At 46.3% G+C, this 20,825-nt stretch overlaps 1 protein-coding gene across 1 annotated transcript in view; it reads left to right on the forward strand.

Moving 5' to 3' along the window:
- The first annotated feature begins 1,338 nt into the window (after positions 1 to 1,338).
- Positions 1,339 to 20,825, forward strand: part of Lpar3 (lysophosphatidic acid receptor 3) — a 43,696-nt gene continuing 24,209 nt past the window's right edge. The window contains exon 1 of the mRNA XM_005357405.3: positions 1,339 to 2,086. Coding sequence (XP_005357462.1) covers positions 1,351 to 2,086 — 736 coding nt within the window. The 5' untranslated portion in view covers positions 1,339 to 1,350. The remainder of the gene's footprint in view (positions 2,087 to 20,825) is intronic.

Genomic DNA, 20,825 nt, shown 5'->3' on the forward strand with positions numbered 1-20,825 from the left:
CTGTTAAAATTATAAGATTGGTTTCAGTACATCAAATGAACATTCTATCTCAACAATGACAGAACAAATATTTAATTCACTTTAAGATATCTTTCTACAGTTGAAATATAAATTGAGAAGCAGACTAAGATAAGTAAGAATAAGTGCTTTATACTACTTAAAATCGCTCTTCTCTGGTGTGGTATCAGATGCTTTAATACAGGAAGTATTAAAGCTTGGGATTCCTTCTTTTTCTTTCCCTGTAACATGGACTTCTTCCCGAAAGGTGGGCAGCTGGACTCTTACGTCTACTAGCCTGTGCTCCAATGAAAAGAAATCCCAGCCTTGTTTTCTATGCGGAATCGGACAGCCCTTCCAGCCAGAAGTTAGAATCTTGGCTTCAACTCCACTGCTTTTTGAGTTTTATTCTCTGTCTTATATTGAGAGGGACCAGTGTCATCCCCGCAAGCCTGGTGCCACAGTTTGGAGTCCCCTTTCACACAAGTCCTGAGGACTTGCCTTCACTTAGCATTGGGCTGAATTTCTACACACAGACCCTGGAGGCCAATGGCCTGTAAAGGCCTTATCCTCGATCACCTGTGGGTTGGAGAGTCTCCTGGGAGAGAGACTGACTTGAAGGGGTTGGGATGGAAAACCCAGCATACATAATTACATAGGTGCCGTCAGAATGGGTGACTAGGAGGAGGAAGTGAACGAGAGGAGGAGGGGGAGTGTTCAGACCAAAGTCTTCCTCCCTACACCAAATGCTTAATAAGAGATGGTAACTGTAGCCCGGAACTAAATGATGCTGTTCGATCAAGACTGGAGGAGCTGGAGGTGTGGAAATTGATCTCTTGGAGAAAGCATCTGGCCCTGACCAAGTAATTCAATACTACTACCTTGGCAAGAGTATGCCTGGCACTATAAGCCTGCTTTTGATTACTGAACAGAACTCATAAATAAGAAATGGCCTGGACACTACCAGCAGAAAACATTCATTGATGATTTGTGCTGTGTTGCTGTTGTCACTAGTACAGAGTGGAAACTGTATGACAGCACATTTGACGCATTGATGCCCTCCCTCGTTCACTTACGAGCCAGCCATTAGTTACCTGTTGTGAGCAGGCAGAGCCTCTGGATGCTAAAAGAAAACAAAAGGCACTCCCTCCCTGAACTTTCGGCTGATCCTGGGAAGTAATTTGCATGCAAGCAGTGCCCTGTGGTGGGAGGCCAGGAGTGGCTGGACTGATACAGGGGCACCCGGAGGAGGAGGGGTGCCATGGCGTCAGCTGGTGGCTTAGCAAGAGATTTCACCGAGAGTGATGCTTGATTTCTTTTCGTTCCTTCTAGGATGTGCAGCTCCTCTCCACCATGAATGAGTGTCACTATGACAAACGGATGGAGTTCTTCTACAACAGGAGCAACACGGACACTGTGGACGAGTGGACAGGGACAAAGCTTCTCATCGTCCTGTGTGTCGGGACATTTTTCTGCCTCTTCATATTTTTCTCTAACTCCCTGGTCATTGCAGCCGTGATCAAGAACAGGAAGTTCCACTTTCCCTTCTACTACCTTCTGGCTAACTTAGCTGCTGCGGACTTCTTCGCGGGCATCGCCTATGTGTTCCTGATGTTCAACACGGGCCCAGTGTCAAAAACCCTGACTGTCAACCGCTGGTTTCTCCGCCAGGGGCTCCTGGATGCCAGCCTGACCGCCTCTCTGGCCAATCTGCTGGTGATAGCGGTGGAAAGGCACATGTCAATCATGAGGATGCGGGTGCACAGCAACTTGACCAAAAAGAGGGTGACCCTGCTCATCCTGCTGGTGTGGGCCATTGCCATCTTCATGGGGGCAGTCCCCACCTTGGGCTGGAATTGCCTCTGCAACATCTCTGCCTGCTCTTCTCTGGCCCCCATTTACAGCAGGAGTTACCTCATTTTCTGGGCCGTGTCAAACCTCCTGGCCTTCTTCATCATGGTGGTGGTATATGTGCGCATTTACATGTACGTCAAGAGGAAAACCAACGTGTTGTCTCCACACATGAGTGGCTCCATGAGCCGCCGAAGGGCTCCCATGAAGCTCATGAAGACGGTGATGACGGTCTTAGGTAAGAGGAGCCAAATGAGCCAGTGTTCCCTCCCAATCAAGCCGCAAGCGGCTGGTGAGTGCCCCCTGTGTGCAAGGTACTCCCTGTGTAACCAGAAGGCAGCAGAGTTAAGATGTAAATTCCCACTCACAGAGCTTAAATACAGTGAGAAAGTGCGTGTTCTGATAGGGCAAACAGCACCAGCAGGACCTAGAAGACCATGCTTTCACTAAAAAATGTAGCAAGGAAGCAGAATAGATGGCACGCAGGTATAACTTGTAGTTTTAAAAGGCATGTGAGGGACCACGTGCTTTGGAGCAGAGTTGTGAAGGTAAGGAAGGGACAGCTTGGATATCTGAGACATGTCACCAGACAGACAATGAAGAGGGGCGGTGGGAGGACATGAGGTCAGATAGCCAGCCGACGAGGCGGCCCACTCAGGTTATGGAGGGCTATGCAATTGTAAGGATGTTGGTGTTTCTGAGTGAGGTGACAAGCGACTGGAAGGGTCTGGACCAGATACTGATGCTTCTGCCCCTCTGCTGCAGGAGGATGCTGGCGTGGGATGAGAGAAGAGGTAGTAGCAGTGTAAGGGGGCGTTCTGGGACTTGGGAGCGTCCACAGGAGCCAGAGTACAGTTGGAAGTGATGGCCGGATCCTCAATGCGCCTTAAAGATAGAGTTGAGGCGACTTTCCAGGCTTGGAACTAGAAACCTAGTACTTGGGTGACTGAGGCAGGAGGATAACATTGAGTTCAGTCCCAGCCTGAGCAGAGAGTGATGCCCTTTCTTGAAAAGGAGCCGTGTGAGAGGAAATGATAAAATTTGTGTTGATGTTGATGAGAGGAGCAGGGAGAGGGCGGAGACAAAGAGGAGGTGCTGTGGGGAGCGTCAGGAGGGCGGAGTCAGACAAGCTCAGTTTAAGATCCTTGCAGATATTAGTAGAGTGGAGGTCCTGCGCTCACAGGACAATGCCAGAATCAGGGATTAGAGCTTTTGTTCTGGTCTTGTAGACAGTTGAGAACCTCTACAGGAAGAAATGGTCCTAAAGCCACCTGACCACTCCACCGTGAAAGTGGATGTGATGTGGTGGAGCAAAGGATTAGGGGAGGCACCTCCATAAGGAATGGCCAGGAGGGGGTCCCAGAAAGGACCTGAGCAATGCAGGCAGCCTGGAGGGCAAGAGAAGACAGCCAAGGAAAGGGATGGAGGTTCCTTAATCCAAAACATGTAGGAACAGAAGGGTTTCAAACTCCCTGTGGTTTACACTGAAAAAGGAAATTATTTCAGATTTTGGAACGTCTGTGTTGGGAAACAGAGTGTATGCAGTGTGTATGGAAGCCACGCCACCACCTTGTCTCTAGGACTTGGGGGTCAGCAGACACCAAGCAAGATGATTAAAACGAAGGGCCTATTTAACAAATGTTTATAGCCAGGTGGTGGTGGCGGCGCACGCCTTTAATTACAGAACTCAGGAGGCAGAGGCAGAGGCAGGCAGACCTCTGTGTGTTTAGGGCCAATCTGGTCTACAAGAGCTAGTTCCAGGACAGGCTGCAAAGCTACAGAGAAACCCTGTCTCAAAAAACTAAAAACTAAAAAATAAAATTTGTGTAGTGCCCAATATACACCAAATATTGCCCTAGCTTTTTTTTTTTTAATGAGGATTATCTGATGCTTCAATTATCCTTCCATGACCAGGTAGAGAAACCAAGTGTAGGGTTTGAGCAATGTGCCCTAGATCACTTATTTGCTGGTGGCAAACCAAGTCTTGAGAATGTACATACTTTCTGTTAGGGTCTATGATAATTAGTTTTGATTTGTTTAGAGAGAAAAAGAGATTGTGTGTGTGTGTGTGTGTGTGTGTGTGTGTGTGTGTGTGTGTGTGTAGTCAGAGGCTAACCTCAGGTGATATTCCTTAGATGCTTTCTGTTTTTTTTAGATATTTATTTATTTATCTATTTATTTTTATTGTTTCTATTGAGCTATATATTTTTCTCCACTCTCCTCCCTTCTTCCACACCTCCTTTCTACCCTCTCCCATGATCCCCACACTTTCAATTTACTCAGGAGATCTTGTCTTTTTCTACTTCCCATGTAAATTAGATCCATGTGTGTTTCTCTTAGGGTCTTCATTGTTGTTTAGGTTCTCTGGGGTTGTGAATTGTAGGTTGGCTTTTCTTTGCTTTATGTCTAAAAGTCACTTATGAGTAAGTATATATTGTATTTGTCTTTCTGGGTCTGGGCTACCTTACTCAATATAATGTTATCTAGATTCATTCATTTGCCTGCAAAATTTGTACTGTATAATACTCCATTGTGTAAATGTACCACATTTTCTCCATCCATTCTTCAATCAAGGGGCATTTAGGTTGTTTCCAGGTTCTGGCTATGACAAATAATGCTGATTTTGTTTTGTGTGACAATCTTTCACTGGCCTGGTGCTCACCAGTTAGGTTAAGTCACTGACCAACAAGCCTTAGGAATCCAACTATTTCTGTCTCATGAGCACTAGGGTTACAAATGTATTTCACCATGTCCTACTTTTAACATAAATTCTGTGGCTCAAACTCAGGTCTTCAATCGTGCAAGGCAAGCATTTACCTACAAAACAAACTCCCAAGCCCTACGTGTGTGTGTGTGTGTATCCAGCCTTCTCCTTGACCACCTCACTGTCCCCTTAGCAGGCTACAAGGACAAGCCTGCATCCATGGTTATCTCCCCCTGGACCTATATGGGTTCTTGATCCTTCCAGTAAAGACTGAAGGTGCCTAATGAGCTGGGCTGCTCCTCCTGCTCAGTTTGTAGCGATAATTATCTGCTTGGCCATGTGTCTTGAGGAATTACTCATCGGCAGGAACCAATACCTTCTCCCTCAGCACATCCTCTGTAGCACACAGCGAGAGGTAGAAAGGGCTCCTGTTCCCCCAGGTGGAAAAAAGCAGGTCTTTGCATTAGTTACCATCACAAGCTTCACTCTCCTGCGTGCGTTTGCTACAATTACGGGAGAGTTTAAAATAAAGGTGTGTGTGGTTTTGACAGGTGTGGTGTGGGCTAAGAGAAAAACCAGAATAAGCAGTGAAATCGCCCAGAAAGATAAGAGAAGTCGTGGGATTCAGAGGCAGCAGCACTGGGGAACTGGTTAGGGACCAGGTGAGATTTTGGTGCTGAGGATCTGGGGAAATTCTCTGGCGGTGAGACAGAGGGATTTGGTGAAAGACAGGAAGTCTGAGAAGGGGAAATGAAACTGAAGAGGTAGGTAGTGAAGGTGATGTTTTAAGATGTTTGCCTTCCAATGTCTGTAGTGACAGAGATTTGGGGTTTGACCCCAAGTGTTTTGAAAGTTTTCTGTAGAGTGATCTGAAGCATACTGGTTCATCTTTTGGGGAAGTAAAATCTCCCCATCCGGTATTGAATAGATTGTCTTTAAATTCTTTCCAAGATCTAAGTAGCCAAAGAAAAGGGAAAGCAAGGTGTGTGTGTGTGTGTGTGTGTGTGTGCGCGCGCGCGCACGTGCTGGAACAATAAATGAATGAGACCCCTGTAGGGCAGTAGCCAACACAGACTTCTGTAGATTAAGTGTGTCAAAATGCAGATTCTTTTCCATAAGAGCATCTCCCAGTATCTTAGAGAGGAAGCATCCAGGAGCTCTCCTCATGTACAAATTCCGTTGTCCAAAACAAATATCTCTCAAATGGTGGACTATTAGGAGAATCAGCACTTCTGGGGCCTGCTGTCATTGCAACCACTGGTTCTCAGAAGATCAGACAAGTAGCTATGTGATTTGGGTATTGCAATAAAAAAATGCTCAACCTTCTGAAAGAGGGAATATTAACAATGTGGGATTAAGCTCCAAAGTTTCTTAGAAATGTTAGAAAGTCCATAAATATTCATAAACAGTTTCAAGGAGGCAAGTGGCTGAAGGAATTCAGCGAACTTTGTCTCACTTCCAGAGAGGAAAGCTCGGAGGAGGAGGGTCTTAGAAAGCCTGGGATATAGTCTAGAAGGAAAGGAAGAATTCGTGTGGGTGGAAGAAGACGCCCTAGGGGTGAGAAACAGCACAAGCAAAAGTGATGGTCGAGGGTGCTGAGGATCCTGAAGAGTTGGCTGAATGGTTGAGCACCCTTGTTCTTACAGAGGACCAAGGCTTGATTCCCATTACCCACATGGTGGCTCACAACCGTCCACAACTCCAGTTCAGGGATCAGATGCCCTCTTCCGAATGCCAAAGTCACCAGGTGCCAGCATAGTGCTCATAAATGCATGCAGGCGAAACATTCAATGCACATAAAAATAAGTAAATAAATCTAAAAAAAATAATTTTTTAAGTGATGCTAGAAACACCCAAAACCTAGCACACAAGGAAGGCCCAGCACCACAGATGCTTGCTTTCCTATCATAGAAAAAGAATTCCACGCTGAGCCAGAAAAGTGGGCTGTCCCCTCAGTTGGCCATGAAAAGCACACGGAGCAGGATCGAGGGTAGACCGCTTTCGAGGGTGGTGGTGCCGGGAGCTCTGATCCTCATGATTGGAGACGCATGCAGCATCCTGTTCACATCTCAGAGGCCCTGTGCAAAGGACATGTCTGTGGCGGAAGTCGCTTGTGGGTACTCACCAAAAAGACATGGGAGACATATGATCTCTCCTTCCAAAGAGCACCACACCCTGCCTAAGATGCAATTTTGAAATCCTACTTCTCAATAAACCTAATCTGCTGCTGTCACTGAATGTACACACAAAACCATGTTTACTGTCCGACAATATATCATGTGATCTGTGGACACAGGGATCAGAAGCCAGCTGAATTTCTTCTATTTTGCAATGTCTTACAAAACAAAGGCGAAGGGGATTTGTGGGCTATGATTTTAAAGTCCTCTGCGAGGCTTCCTGTTCTGTGGAGTGATTAAACTGTGGGTTGTAATCCATTAATGTACTTTCCAGTTACCCGTGAGGGTATTCCAAGTCAGCATATACCAAACTTAATAGTACCAAATTTGTAAATTAGATTGACAGCGGCAATCAATCAAAACTCAGCAACTTCAACATATAGGATTTTCTTTTTCCCTTTTTTCCTTAAAATAACATTTTTATGGCTTCTCTTGGTCATATTCAAACTTCCAGAGAAAGCACCCTTGCCCTTTGGAGTCATTGCTGAGCAATATAAGGATTACTCAGCTAGGACTGCGGTGACACCAGGACAGTTGGGGTGATCCTCATGCTCCCTGCCAAGTAACTAATGGACGGTAGACATACGCAGTGTGAGTCTGCCGGACATCTGTGTCCCGTGTGTGACAGGGGTGAAACTTCATCACGCTAAGCAGAGCCGAGTGCAAACCAAGTTTACGAATTCTACTGTAGTGTTCTTTTTCTTATTTCCAGACCACAGATGATTGGTTATCAGACACTAAAGGAAGAGGGAGATACTGTGGTGAAAGCTCAAATCAATACATTAAAAAAAAAAAAAACAATGTCCAATAAAAAGAAACATCATCACACACCTATTGTACTGAATAGGTTTAAGTGTCATGTGCTAAATCTTTATTTTGTGTGTATTACGTGTGTTGGAGTCTTATCTAATATGCATCCATTCCTTGGGTTATGGTCAGGAATATTTCAAAAGCCGAGGTCTTAAGATCAAAGAGATTGTTTTTCTCACTTTGTCTCCCCCCACTTCTGCTCTCTCTGTCTCTCTCTGCCAACAAGCATTGATATAATATATATGTATATATATATAAATTATTTATATAAATAATTGCAAAGGCCTGTGGTAATTACAACATGGAGCTATACATTTTCTTCTTTCTTCCAACCGCCTTACATAGATTGGTGCTAGACCCTTCTTTGTTTCTGGGGAGACACTAGATTTTGACAGAATGAACAAATGGGGAAATCTAGCTTTGGGGAAGTTGAGTGGCTTTTGAAAACCCAGACCTCAAAGAAACGTCCAGGTTTGCTCAGATCCAGCTTGGCCTCCAGTGGCTGTGGCCAAGATGCACCTCAAAGTGGGCAGCAGCCAAGAGGGGAGCAGTCGCAGTTTTCCTGTGGGTGCGACCACATACCTGAGGAGTGGCATGAGGAAGGATTCGTGGTTTGGGGTGGGGTGCAGTCTGCTATGGCGACGGAGACGTGGTGGCAGGAGGGGCATGGGGCTGTGGTGGCAGAAGTGTCAGGCCGCTTGCTCTGAGGAGCAAGGGCACAGACCGAAGACAGCAGGCAGGCTGTAGGCCTCAAAGCCTGCGCCCCCCCTAGACAGCCACTTCCTGAGCAAGACTCCACTTCCCTAGAGCACCAAACCTCCTGAGTTTGTGCCACCCACTGAAGCACAGATGTTTAAACATCTGAGCCTGTGGAGGCCATTTCACAGTTAATTCCAACAGGATGAAGGAGCTGAAGGCAAACCTAGTGAGGGAGGGTTGCATCCCAGGAAGGAGAGAAAAGAGCAGTGATTGATGGTCTCCCCCAATGGGAGGCCTTCCCCAGTGGGATCCGTGTGCTCTAAGCTCTTAAGATGCTAATTCATTTACTCTTCAAAACTCAGTGTAGATGCTCCAACCAGACTTGGAACAAGTGTCACAGGAATGGCTCTGACCCCCTTCTGGGATCTAACTGATCCATAGTTTCCCAACTTATCCAAGCAGATGGTAAGGAAGGATTTAGGAGCCTGTAGGGGGGAAATCAGACGTAAATCCTGGCTTTGTGTCTTTCAAGCTGTGTGGCCCTGGGCAGTTTACCTAATCTCTCTGTAACTTGGAGTTCAGATCTGTAGGACAGAGATAGTGCCTTTGATATGGCGAGGGTTTAAAGGTTAAAGAGCTGTTGGTTATCACACCTCTAGGTTAATGCTGGACACATAGTAAGGACCAAGGAAACGTTAGCTCTGCTTCCTAGACCTTAGTTTAACTCAGGAGGGTTTCATCCCATATTCAAGCAGGATGCTCTCTTACCCTGAGAAATGCCACCCTAGAGACAGAGGCTAGTGGTCTGTGAGATTCCGCCGTGTGGACAGGCAGTGACAAGGAAGCTGACCTGGGCTCCTTTGCAGAGGGTGCCTGGCAGCTGGTATGTGGCACCATCTCTGTCTCTGGAGATGGAGCGTCTGCTGTGGTCACCACAAACTGAAAATCTCTGCTCTTACTTTATCGATTTCTGTGATTACTTTCGTCCCCTAGACCAGATTCTGCCATGACTCCTACCTCTGACAGAGGACGTTTGCATTAATACTTCATTTCATTGTGAAATTCATGAATAAAACACTGTAATACCCCAAATGAAAACATGCTACAGCATTGCCTTGTGGAATGAGCAGATCGCTGCCTTTCAGGGCCTTTTCTCTCTTATCGGTGTGCAGGGAATGACTAAACCTGTTCAGAGTGGAGCCATTAAGGCACCAACGCTTAGCACAGAGTTTAGGGGTGTTTAGACTGAGTCTTGAAGTCTCTAAGAACAAGTGATCTGTATGCTTCATGATGTGCAATAGGACTCTGTGGGCTGAGGGAGACTGTTGTCCTCAGGCAGGCTGGGAATGAATGAGTGCCAAGATCCAGGTGCCCCTTAGCAGCTGCCCCAACGATGTTGCTGGACTTGTCCGCTCCTGTATTTGTTGGTTTTCTTATGAGTGTGGACCAAACACCTGACAAAAGGTAGTTGAGGGGAAGGATTTATGCTGACCTCTGAGGGGAGAGAGTCCATCATTGTGGGGAAGATGTGTAGCAGGGAGCTCCAAGGCGGGATGACTCATGGTGGGACAGCGGGCAGTTCCATGGCGTGACAAACCATGGTGGCAGGAGTGTAAATAAAGTTGCTCATTCACACCTCAGAGGATCAGAGGAGAGAAAGGGAGATGCTGGCACTCAACCATCTTTCTCCTTTTTCTGTTTTGATTCAGTCAGGGTCCCCGGGTCATGGGTTGGTGCCGACAGGTTTAGTATTGGTCTTATCCTTCGGGAACCCCTTTTCCCCTCTGCTGATCCTCTTTGGAAATGCCCTCACAGACCCAAAGGTGAGCGTCATTGATGCCACTGGTGATTTTTAATATAATCAAGATGGCAATGCAAATGAATCACCCACTCCCTCTTCTTGGGGAATGCATGGGGACTGAAGGCCACCATGTCTATTGGGCTAGCTCTTTGTCCCCTCTCCTTGATACCTCTCCACAGCCTTATCTGTCTTCTGCTTCTCCACACCTAGCCATTTGCCATCTCGTTCCTCTCTGCAGTTTCCCATCTCACTGTTCCAGGTGCCTCTTTTTGCCGTCAGCTCAACTCTCATTTGTCCAAACCCTTCTTCCTAGGCCCATCACAGCCGGTCAATTCCGGTTCCCTCCCACAGCTCCCCATGAGTGCTATTGTATTAAATGAAGCCAGCATTGGAAATCCCTGTTCTCACTCCCTTCCCTGGATTTCCTTCTGGCTTATCTTGTTTTTCAAAACCCAGGGAGGCTTCAGCTGGATTGAATAATCATTGTTTATTTTTCTGAGAGCGAAGGGCAGAAGCACTTTTTATATTTGATCTTCTGAGGAGGGGTTTCTGGTGAAAGATCCTGCATCAAGCCTCCTGGGGGTGCAGAGTTGCACAATCCTGTAATGCCATCTCTGGGGCTTTGATTTCTGCTAACCCCCCCAATCTAACTTAGCAGCTAGAGTATTATAATGCATGTGTGCTGGCCCGTGGTAGAATTTTATCAAATTCACCTCTGCATTGTACCTGCTGGAAATTTCAACAGGAGACTGCTGTGTTCAACAGGAAGTCAAGGCAGGTATATTGGATGGGAGTCAAGGAAAAGGATGATTTCTGGAATCACAGACTGAGGGACCGACGTGTCCAAAATAAGATGTCCTAGTTGGAGACACCCCAAGTGAAACCCCTCCTCCATGCTTCCTGTCCCTGGGAGCCCTGTAGTGTGTCAGAAAAGATGGCCTTAAAGGAGTACTGTCATTTGAAAGTGCTGACTAAATTTATCTTGTAAATCATTGCTAGTGCTGTGGCTGAGCTCAGGACTTCCTGGTTCTTTTCTTGTTCCAGCAGGTGCTGATCTCATACCCTGTAGCGGGTTACCTGTCTAGTGTGCCTAGCGGCAGCAATGAACACAAATCATCTACTGTGGTCTAATCCGAGGGCTTACGATACAATCGTGGGTCTATCTTACTCTTCACGTTTTCTCAATGAACAGAGAGTTCTGCTTTTTGTATCTTCTAATCCTAAACCTTTCTCTACTGCCGGCTATGACCTGGCATCTACTCCAAAGACACGCCGCATGTGCCTGGCTCTAGTGTTTTATGGTTGTCAGGAGATGACCAAGGCTTATGAGTCAGCAATGTGTCATGTGGAAATCATGTTAAGTCAAAGCTGTTCTGTGTGGCTGCCCCATGTATGACTCACAGGAACCTGAATGATGGGTTTATCTGAGGAAACAAGACGCCTACCCAGAAAATGTAACTAAAGGAAATTAGCCAAAGAACCAAGCAGGGGAGCCCTGTGGATTTGGATGGTCCCCGAAGGCTTCCCTTGGAGGTAGAATATAAGCCAGATTTCCTATGGCCAGGAAGCCATTGCACGGATATGTGTGGGAAGGGAGGGAGCAGGGCAGACTGCTTATGGAATAAAGTTTTAATTGGCGATGACGCCCTGCTTGTAAGGCATGCTGCGGTCAGAGCACAGGGCTTGTAACCTTAGACAGTATACTGTTATCCCGTGTGCCGCAGAGACCAGGCAGGTATGAAAGTGTGAGCTGGGCCTGAGGTGGGTGTGATGCTGTACAGAGTGTCTCTCCTGTGGCTGTTATGTAATGACACGCAACGCCCCCATCTCTGCCTCCCATCTCGCCGCAGGATCGAGATGTGTGTGGCTTTACATGGTTTCCCAGCCTCTGAACTCAGGTCCAGCAAACACGTTACCCACTGAGCCACCTTCCCAGCCCTGATTGTTTCATTTCTAATACCAACGCCATGCAGAAAAAACAAACCAGAATTTATTTAAACAAGTACCACATTGTTCTGTCTAACCCTTGTGCAAAGCTGCAGGGAAAGCCTCGCTGTCTCCATTTTTCAGCATGAAGACATAGTCTGAAAAAGGTGGAAACCTGCCCAGGTCACAAGCCAAAAAGGCAAAGACTTCGTTTAAACTTCGTGAGCCCTCAGAGGGCACCAGCAGTGGCTACCTACTCTGCCTGGGGTGTGCCTGACTACCCGGTGGTCCCCCCTCTTCGGGCTCTTCCACAGAAGCAGCTTCCTCAGCCTCAGTCCCAATGATGTGGAGTCTGGTTTGTGTCACTAGAGACCTGTCATGCTATGCTGTGACCTGATTGCTTCCTTTTTGGTTCCCACCAATAACATCCAGCCCCTTGTGGGAAATGCTTGCTTCTCAGTAAGATCTGTCTCTGTCTTTGAGGAAGAGCTTGCTTAATCTAGACGAGGATCTGACCTTTCTCACTGACCATAAGGCATGGAATGAGATTTCTTTGGGAGAGTTGGGCCTAGAGGTTGAAAGATCTCCAGGACCCTGAATGCTGTCTCATGCAATATCCTCCTCAGGGCAGCTGGTCATGTGGAGTGGGGTTGTGTCAGGGCCACAGTGTGGGAGTCTCTCTTCAAATGGCAACAGTACAGTGAAGGCTCTAAAGAACACAGAGCAGTTTCTTTTCTCTTCCTGTTTCCCCAGATCTCCCCCATGCTCCATTGTTCCCTTATGCAGAGCAAGTCGAGATAAAAGTAATGAAGATATTTAAGATGCTACAGCAGCATTTTAAAGCAAATGTGGTCCCTTCATGTAAAGCCCTCTGTGACCAGCTCACAATGGCTTGGTCACAAGATTGACCTCTTAACCTTAGATAGACAGGGCTAACCCTACCAGGAGCCAGGAGACTTGGAGCTCATTAAATGCTCCCCCAGGATCAGGACTCGCTGTGTGTGTTGGTTGGTATTTAATCTCCTTGATTTTGAAGTTTTTTCTTCTCTCATGCTTGTATCTTTTCCTTATCAAGCCGGAACACCGACAACAGGACAGTGGCTCGGTGTTGCTGAGAACTCCTGCCTGTTATCTTGGCAGCTAGGGGGCCCCAGGGGCTCCCTCAGTGCTTCCAGATTCCCAGCATCTCCAAACTGGACTCACCCAGGAGTCAGGGACAGAGCACCCCTGTCATGTTTTCAACCTGCCTATTTATAGGCCCAAGACAAGGCTGATGAATGCTTATCATGTCCAGAACAGCACCCCTCAGGACTGAGGTCACCCCAAGAACCTCACAGGCGAGCCTGCGACCAAAGTTCAGAACTCTGTGTACAGCTTGACCCTCGGAGGTTTGGTGCCTTCCTCCCCAGGAAATGTCCCAAGCTCCTTGTTCCTGGGGCTTCCTACAGTTGGGCCTGGTGTCCTCACAAACGCTCTGAGCTCCAGAGTCCCTGTGCTGCGTTTGTTTGTGAGGGGAGACAGACTGTAGTCCTGGGATTGATTTGACTTCTTGGATTTCCCCCTGTGACTCCAGACATACATGGCAAACTAGTATCTATCTGCCTGCCTGCCTTCCTTCCTTGGTGCACATGTGTGCATTCGTGTTTGTGTGGTCTTGCGTGTGCATGTTGTATACAGGTGTATGGAGACCATTCATCGGAGGGGGGAGGGAGAATTTTGTTTTCGTTCGTGTTTTGAGTCAGCCCCTGACTTTTCCCAGGAATTCCCTGATGAGGCAAGGCTGATGGGCCAGCAAGCCCCAGGGCTCCTCTGTCTCCTTCTGCCCAGCACTTGGATCGCAAGTGCATGCCACCGTCATTGGCTTTTCATGTGGATTCCAGAGACTGGACCCAGGTCCTCATGCTTGCACAGAAAGCACTTTTCTGACTGAGTCAGAAAGTTTGGAGGAAGGAAAGGGAGAAGTGATATAATTATAATTTCAAAAAAGAAAAGAAATTTTAAGGAAAAACTTATCAGTGTCTTACATGATTGAATGAGTGACAGTCAGACTTAAGAGACTGGGGTCTGACAATGCTGTAGTAACAATAAAAGGGGGAGGTGGCTACAGTTTAAGTACTACAAGAGAGAGGCTTCATTCTTATGTGGCCCCTTGAGGACATACTGAACATGCTAGATGTCTTGAATAAATCAGTGGGCTGTGGCACCCTTTCATGAAGTAAGATGCTAAGATCACAGTGTCACGAGATATCCCTCACCATCAATAGGTTCATCAGCATCTCTGGGCTCGACTGAGTTTCCTGAAGACTTCCCTCTTCACTTTCTCAGGATAGGCACATAGACACCTAGAGATAGAGGGGAAATTTGTAATGAGCCTTTTTCTGTCCCACAGCCAGCTCCCAAATGATGACAGGGAGACTTCTTATGAATTATGAACGCTTGGCCTTTAGCTTAGGTTTACCCCTAACTAGCTCTTATAACTTAAATCAATCTTTTCCTATTAATCTATATTCTACTATGTGGCTTTTTAAAACCCCTCTTCTCCATTTCTGCACTTCTGATTTACTCAGCATCTCCTGGCATCTTCTTGGCATAGTTTGTACACCTAAATTTCTCCTCTTCTTCCTCTCTCTCCCTGGAAGTTCTGCTTAGCTATTGCCCATCCAGATTTTAAGTCAATCACAGTGACCCATCTTCACACAGATGTTGTGCAACAGAATTCGGTTTCCCGGACAGCTGTTTAGAGGGCTCTTCAAACTACACAATTCCTATAGACATGTGGTCTAAGGAGGTGCTATGGCCCTTGTGTCAAGAGGCATTTTCAGCTTGTACATAAATTCTCTGTTCCCTCCTGTGTATGCGGCACATGCTTGCGCACGCACACACACACACACACAGACACACACACACACACACACACACACACACGTGTGTGTGTGTGTGTGTGTGTTTCTAATTCAATGATCTAGCCCCAACATGGATTTTGGAGAAATAGCTGAGGCATTCTGGATACTCTTATTTTGGTGTAAGCAGAGACTGCTTGTTCATTTCCTGGCCACCCAGCCCCCAACAATCACACAGAAACTGTATTAATTACATCACTGCTTCGCCTATTAGCCCAGGCTTCTTATTAACTGATCCTTACATTTTAAATTAACCCATTTCTAGTAGTCTATGTATCACCATGAGGCTGTGGCCTATCGGTAAGGTTCTGGCGTCTGTCTCCTTCAGCAGCATCTCCTTGGATCCGCTTACTCTCTCTCTCTCTCTTCCACCCGGCTATAGTCTGCCTTGCTATAGACCAAAACAGCTTTATTCATTAACCAATAAAAGCCACACATACACAGACGGACATCCCACATCACCCGGGGGGGGGGGGAGAAGGGGGTGCATTCTCACAGGGAAGAGGTGCAGCATTTGTGTGAGCAGGGAAAAAGACATGAAAACTACCAGGCACCCCAGGAGATGATGATAGAGGTGGTGTGGGGGGAGTGGCAGAAGAATTCAGTTTGGCTGGTGGAAAAACAAAACAACAAAATAGTGGTTTAGAAACAGAGGAAGTCCAGTTAAAAAAAATAGTGTCCTTAAGTGAAATCCCCTACCTTCATATAGAACATGATATACTGATATACCATCTTGTAAAACCCCAGAAAATACCCTTCAGCCCTGATCTCTAGGAGAGTAAACTACAATAAGCCCCCAAAGTGACTCCATTTTGATCTAGCGGCTTCCATCTTAAAATTCATTTCTTCTGTCTGTATATCACTTAAAACTTTACAGTGTCTTGTCATTGTCTTGCTCTTTTAGTTATGAGGAATGAACGGTTTTGTTAAGTTTGCTTGTATCCAGTCTCATCTACATAGCACAAACAACTCCTTCGTGGGCGTGGTCTGAAGAAGGAAGCACCATCACTGTAGCCATTAACACCAGGGGACTCTCCTCACTGACCTCTCCCAGTGGCCTGCAGACTGGGCTGCCCCTATTACTGCACTCCTGAGGAAAGACGGAGAGCAGCCTCTAAACATTTTAGGGAATGTGAAAAGTCATAAAGAAAAGCAGAGAGGTTCCCTGTAAATGAGAGGCGAGAAGGGTCTTCTAAAATTAATCCGGTGGCAGGATTTACTAGTTTTAAATGGTCACCACGATTATTTGAATTGGGCAAAGGAGCTACCAGTGAAATATAATAAAAATTTAAGAAAGAAAATGATGTCAGGTTCTGCCATTATGTCTGCTGTGACTGTTGGTGGGGACTGGCATAGTTGAGTGGATGCAAATGGAGGCTGGGCATTTCTGACCTTGACTAGCACAGTGTGGCGGGAGTCTCTACTGGCCTGATATAGAGCAGGAACGGCTTTAAGACACCTCTGTTAATTCTTAGGAAACTCTGGGTAGTCTTCTCAGCAATTTATAAACATTTTTTCTTGGATTTCTGTTAAATTAGCATTTATTAGTGACACATAGTAACAGGTTCCATTATGACATTTGACATTTCTCTCTCTCTCTCTCTCTCTCTCTCTCTCTCTCTCTCTCTCTCTCTCTCTCTCTCTCTGTCTCTCACACACACACACACACAATGTATTTTGACTACATTCAGCTCCATCATTGTCCTCATTGCCCACGCCCCACTGATCCACTGGGTAACACTGGAATATAGGAAGCTGCCTTCCCCAAGCGGAAGCTCCCCCTGCCACGTAGAAATGAGCTCCCTGGTGTGAAGCCTTAGCAGGAGGAACTCTTCAGGGCTGTGGCAAGTAAGACTGGCAGAGCATGTTTTCCCGTGTCTGTTTATATACATTCTAAGTATGCAGCCATGGCATTGTGTAGCAAGCACACCTTTAGACTCTCCCCAGGGCTACCAGCATCCTTTCTACAGATGGGTGAACTCCATGCCCCTGCGTTTTTTCTAAGTCTCACTGTTTTTCCTCAATAAAATGTGCTATTTCAGTGCCTACTAGCATATCATCAGCATTTAATTTAAATGAATGATCTTAGTTCTTGGTACGAATAGACCAACAGCCTCTGCAACATGAGAGACATGAATTTTCATTGTGGTTGTGTTATTTTACAGTTCAAAGGGTGGGTTTTACTTCCCCTGACCCTGCCATCCTCATGCCTTTTGTCCTTGGCAGATTTGTACCCTGGAGGTGTTTTCATTGGCTCTCTGGATCGTGTGTGCAGTGTTAACCTGCCATGTTGTGACTCCGGATAAGAAGCAACTCAGTGAAGGAAGGATCTATTTTGATTTGTAGTTTGAAAGGATACAGGCCCTCATGGTGTGGACAGCCTAGGGCAGGAGCCTGAGGCCACTAGCCACAATGTTTCTGAATTCAGGTAGCAGAAAACAGCAGTCAGGGTAAAGCTATCAAACCTCAGGGTCTGCTCCCACTTGACCCACTTCCTCTGGCAGGGCTCCAGCTCCTGAACTTCCACACCTTCCAAAACAGTGCCACCAGCTGGGGACCAAGCGCTCAAAAACGTGAGCCTGAGGCAGACCATTCCCGTTCAAGCTGTGGGAGTGTGGAAATGGGACCAAGGTAGAAAGTTCTGGGTCCCAGGAAGGAGTTTGAGTTTTCACAGCGTTTCCCTCATCTGTGAAAGTCGTACCACACAGAATGTGTTCTTGGGAGTAAATGGAAGACAATGCCAATAAGAAGTTTAAACAAAACACACAATGGCCTCTTGTCATTTGGTGATTTCCAAATGTTTTCCATCAATTTGTTTTAGCCACTCCGTAACTGTGAGCCATAGATGGGACAAGTTCTGAGAAATTTGGAAATAAAACCCATAGAACCAACAGAATTAGTTAACGTCAATATATGAGCCCAGGCCTTAGTTTCATAAATGTTGAATTGCTTTGGCTCCGGGATTTAAACTTTAACAGCATTATAAGTTTCGTTCTTATGATTGCAGTGTGCTTGCTGCTAAAAATGTTCATTTTACAAAGACTGTGGGTTAGAAAGTAGAAGTCTTTTCCACCTCTCTGACCTTGGAATCTCTGCAGATGCTGACACAGCATTTTAATACCGCCTGTGTATCTAATACCCACAGAGGAATCACATTCTGTCACGGCAATGTAGACTGTTCAGAATTCTTTCCAACCTTGCTTTCATTGTTTGACTGTGTATGCTGGTGGTGAGGTCTCCTATGTCCTTATAGATGTCTATATAGCTAGTCTTGTCAATGGCTCCAAGATTACATTTCCGTTCTACACAGAGTCTTTGATAGTTCATGAGCTTTTTCTAATTTTTCATCATGAAAGTGAGGTAGTGGTCCTCCTTCTAATGCTGCACACTTTCAAGCTAGCTTTGATCAGCTACATGATTTGAAAATTTGTAGATTGAGAAATATATGTTCTAAAATTTTGTTAGATGCTTCTAAATTGCCCTCCAATGGGTTGTGTCCGAATGCACTTCCACAAACAATATAATAACTCTTTCTTCATCAACACCAGGCTGTTATAACGCATAGACCTTTGAAGGTAACAGTTCTGGTTTGGTACAAGATATTTGAAAGGGCACATACTATTCAAGGAACTGAGATTCAATGTCCCTTCCCATCCATCCATTCATTCAGATGATATTTTCTGAGAATGGCTATTGCTTGCCTATTTAGAACTGAGAACCAGTCCCCGCTTTCATGGATTCCAGCGTGGGTGATCCATAAACGAACACAATAGAACATAACTTCACGCTTTGTGAAGACAAAGAAAACACAGAATGGGGTTGATGGGTTGGTAGGGCTGGTGAGGAGGAGGTCCTGGAAGGCTTCTCCTCTGCTTGAATAGAAGCCTAACCTCACAAAGGCTGAGTCTACTGATTACCTGGGATAGAGAGCAATGTCCAGGCAGAGCTGGCACCAGCAAGTGCAAAAGCTTGAGAAGGGAGCTAGTTGGGAAAGTTCCAGAAATAGCTCTACTGTTACCCTGACTTGATTTGCCAGAAAAGAAAAATTGGGCAACATCCTTTGGGTTTGGAAGGACCTTGCCAACTGTTCAAGTCTCTAGAAAAGGCTGTTGGAAGAGCAGGGTTGTTACTGTTTACGCCTGCCAGGGAATCCTACAATGTCCCACAGTTTGTACAACTTCTGTCCCTAGCAAAAGACTGTGGATTGTGACGTTTGATAGGGATGAAACAGGCTCATTGCCTTGCCACTGTAGAAATGTCTGTGGCATCAGGCTTCTTCCTCATGCCCCATTGCCTTGTACAAACCCCATGGATTGATGTGTTTGAACGCTACTCAAGATAGTACATCACACTTGGAAGGAGGACCCAGAGAAAAACTTCCGCTTGCTAGCTATGTCTAAGGACAGCCCCATCCCTGCCTAGAGATTCTGGCCCCGGTTGAAGTCAGCCTGAGGGGCTGTGTGGGGTAAAGAGGAGGGAGTAAGAAAGCAAAAGAGGAGTTTCCACATGGGGGTGCAGGGTTCACCCCGGACCAGAGCTTTCGCAGCTCTCGACATGCATGGGTCTCAACCCTGCCACCCTCACCTCGGCTTTTACATGTGAAGACCAAGTCATCGACTGTCGTGTCTCTATAGCACTTGGATGTCATCATTATTCTACCCTGTCTTACGGAGAGAATGAAACAGCTCAGGGAGACTGAGGCGTTGCTTACTGGGTGGTTTTTTTTTTCTTTCTACATAGACTCTGCTGTGTCTCAACATGTAAGGAACCCTTCTTTTTTATTGCTCTCTTCCAAGAGTCTTATGCAAGAAGGCTCAAACAAGAAAAACCTCCTTGTGAACAAAACAGCACCCTGGAAGACTTTGAAATCCATGCCAAGTGTGATCTTAAGCCTGAAATTCAAACACAGGACTATTAGTATTATCTTCTCTTCCTAAAGAGACTGTCCAGGTCTACCCTCATCCACCTGCGTAGAGGAAGAGAATTTGCTCGCTCACGAGTACTTTCCCAGAGGAGACCTTTTTAACGAGGACAGTTCTGAGAGCATGATGAGCAGGCGCTGGGGACGTTTGTCATTTGCTCTAATAACACTCATTTTTATCAGAGGAAAAATGAATCTCCTTAAGTGGGTTTCACTTAGAGCATGTCTTCAGAGCTCTACTTTAGCAGGTGAAAAGTGTCAACAGCATGAGGTTTGGGAGTCCATTTGAATCGGCAGAGCCTCGGGCATCGCTGTGAGGGCTTTCTCACTTTCTGGGAACTTTTGGGCTTTGGTGAGTGCATCAAGGTGTTTGTTTGTTTGGTTGGTTTTTGGCTTGAGACCCTTAAAGTGTAGCACCTGATAGAGGACCGATTTCCGCTTTGGAAGCTCTGTGTAAATGCAGCATCCCATTGTACACACTAGCTGTCCTCCGGCTTGCAGAAACAGGGACAGACTCACATTTACTTAAGTGAAAAGAGAGGAGCAGTTTTAGATGATGCCAGGGTGTGGACATCATGTACTAGGGCATCCAGGGGTAAGACTGGGAAGCCCCGGGCATGCTGGGGCTTCTTCCTGTCCGGTTATCATCTGAGCTTCTCTCCTGATGCTCATTCACGTCTGCCTGGTCCTGTTTGTGTGAAACATGGAAGCCTGCAGCTGGGTGCTTGTATCACAATGCCCCCCTCTTACATATTCCCTTTAAGTAACTCAGCTTATCCAACCCGGAGCTAGAGTTCTGACCCCCATCCCTTGATACCTATGACTATTCTGTCTGTCTGGAAGCTGGCATCTAGGAAAGGGATTCTAGTTGGTCCAACATAGTCAAGGTCGGGTACTTGAAAAAAACTAATTTTGATCAACAGGGGAATCATGTTTGCCATGGACATCATCTGTGTAACCATGTGAGGATGCTTGACTGAGGAGGGCTGTGGGCTGTGTGTGTGTGTGTGTGTGTGTGTGTGTGTGTGAGAGAGAGAGA

The sequence above is a fragment of the Microtus ochrogaster genome, chromosome 21 (assembly GCF_000317375.1).
Source record: "Microtus ochrogaster isolate Prairie Vole_2 chromosome 21, MicOch1.0, whole genome shotgun sequence".
Lineage (NCBI taxonomy): Eukaryota > Metazoa > Chordata > Mammalia > Rodentia > Cricetidae > Microtus > Microtus ochrogaster.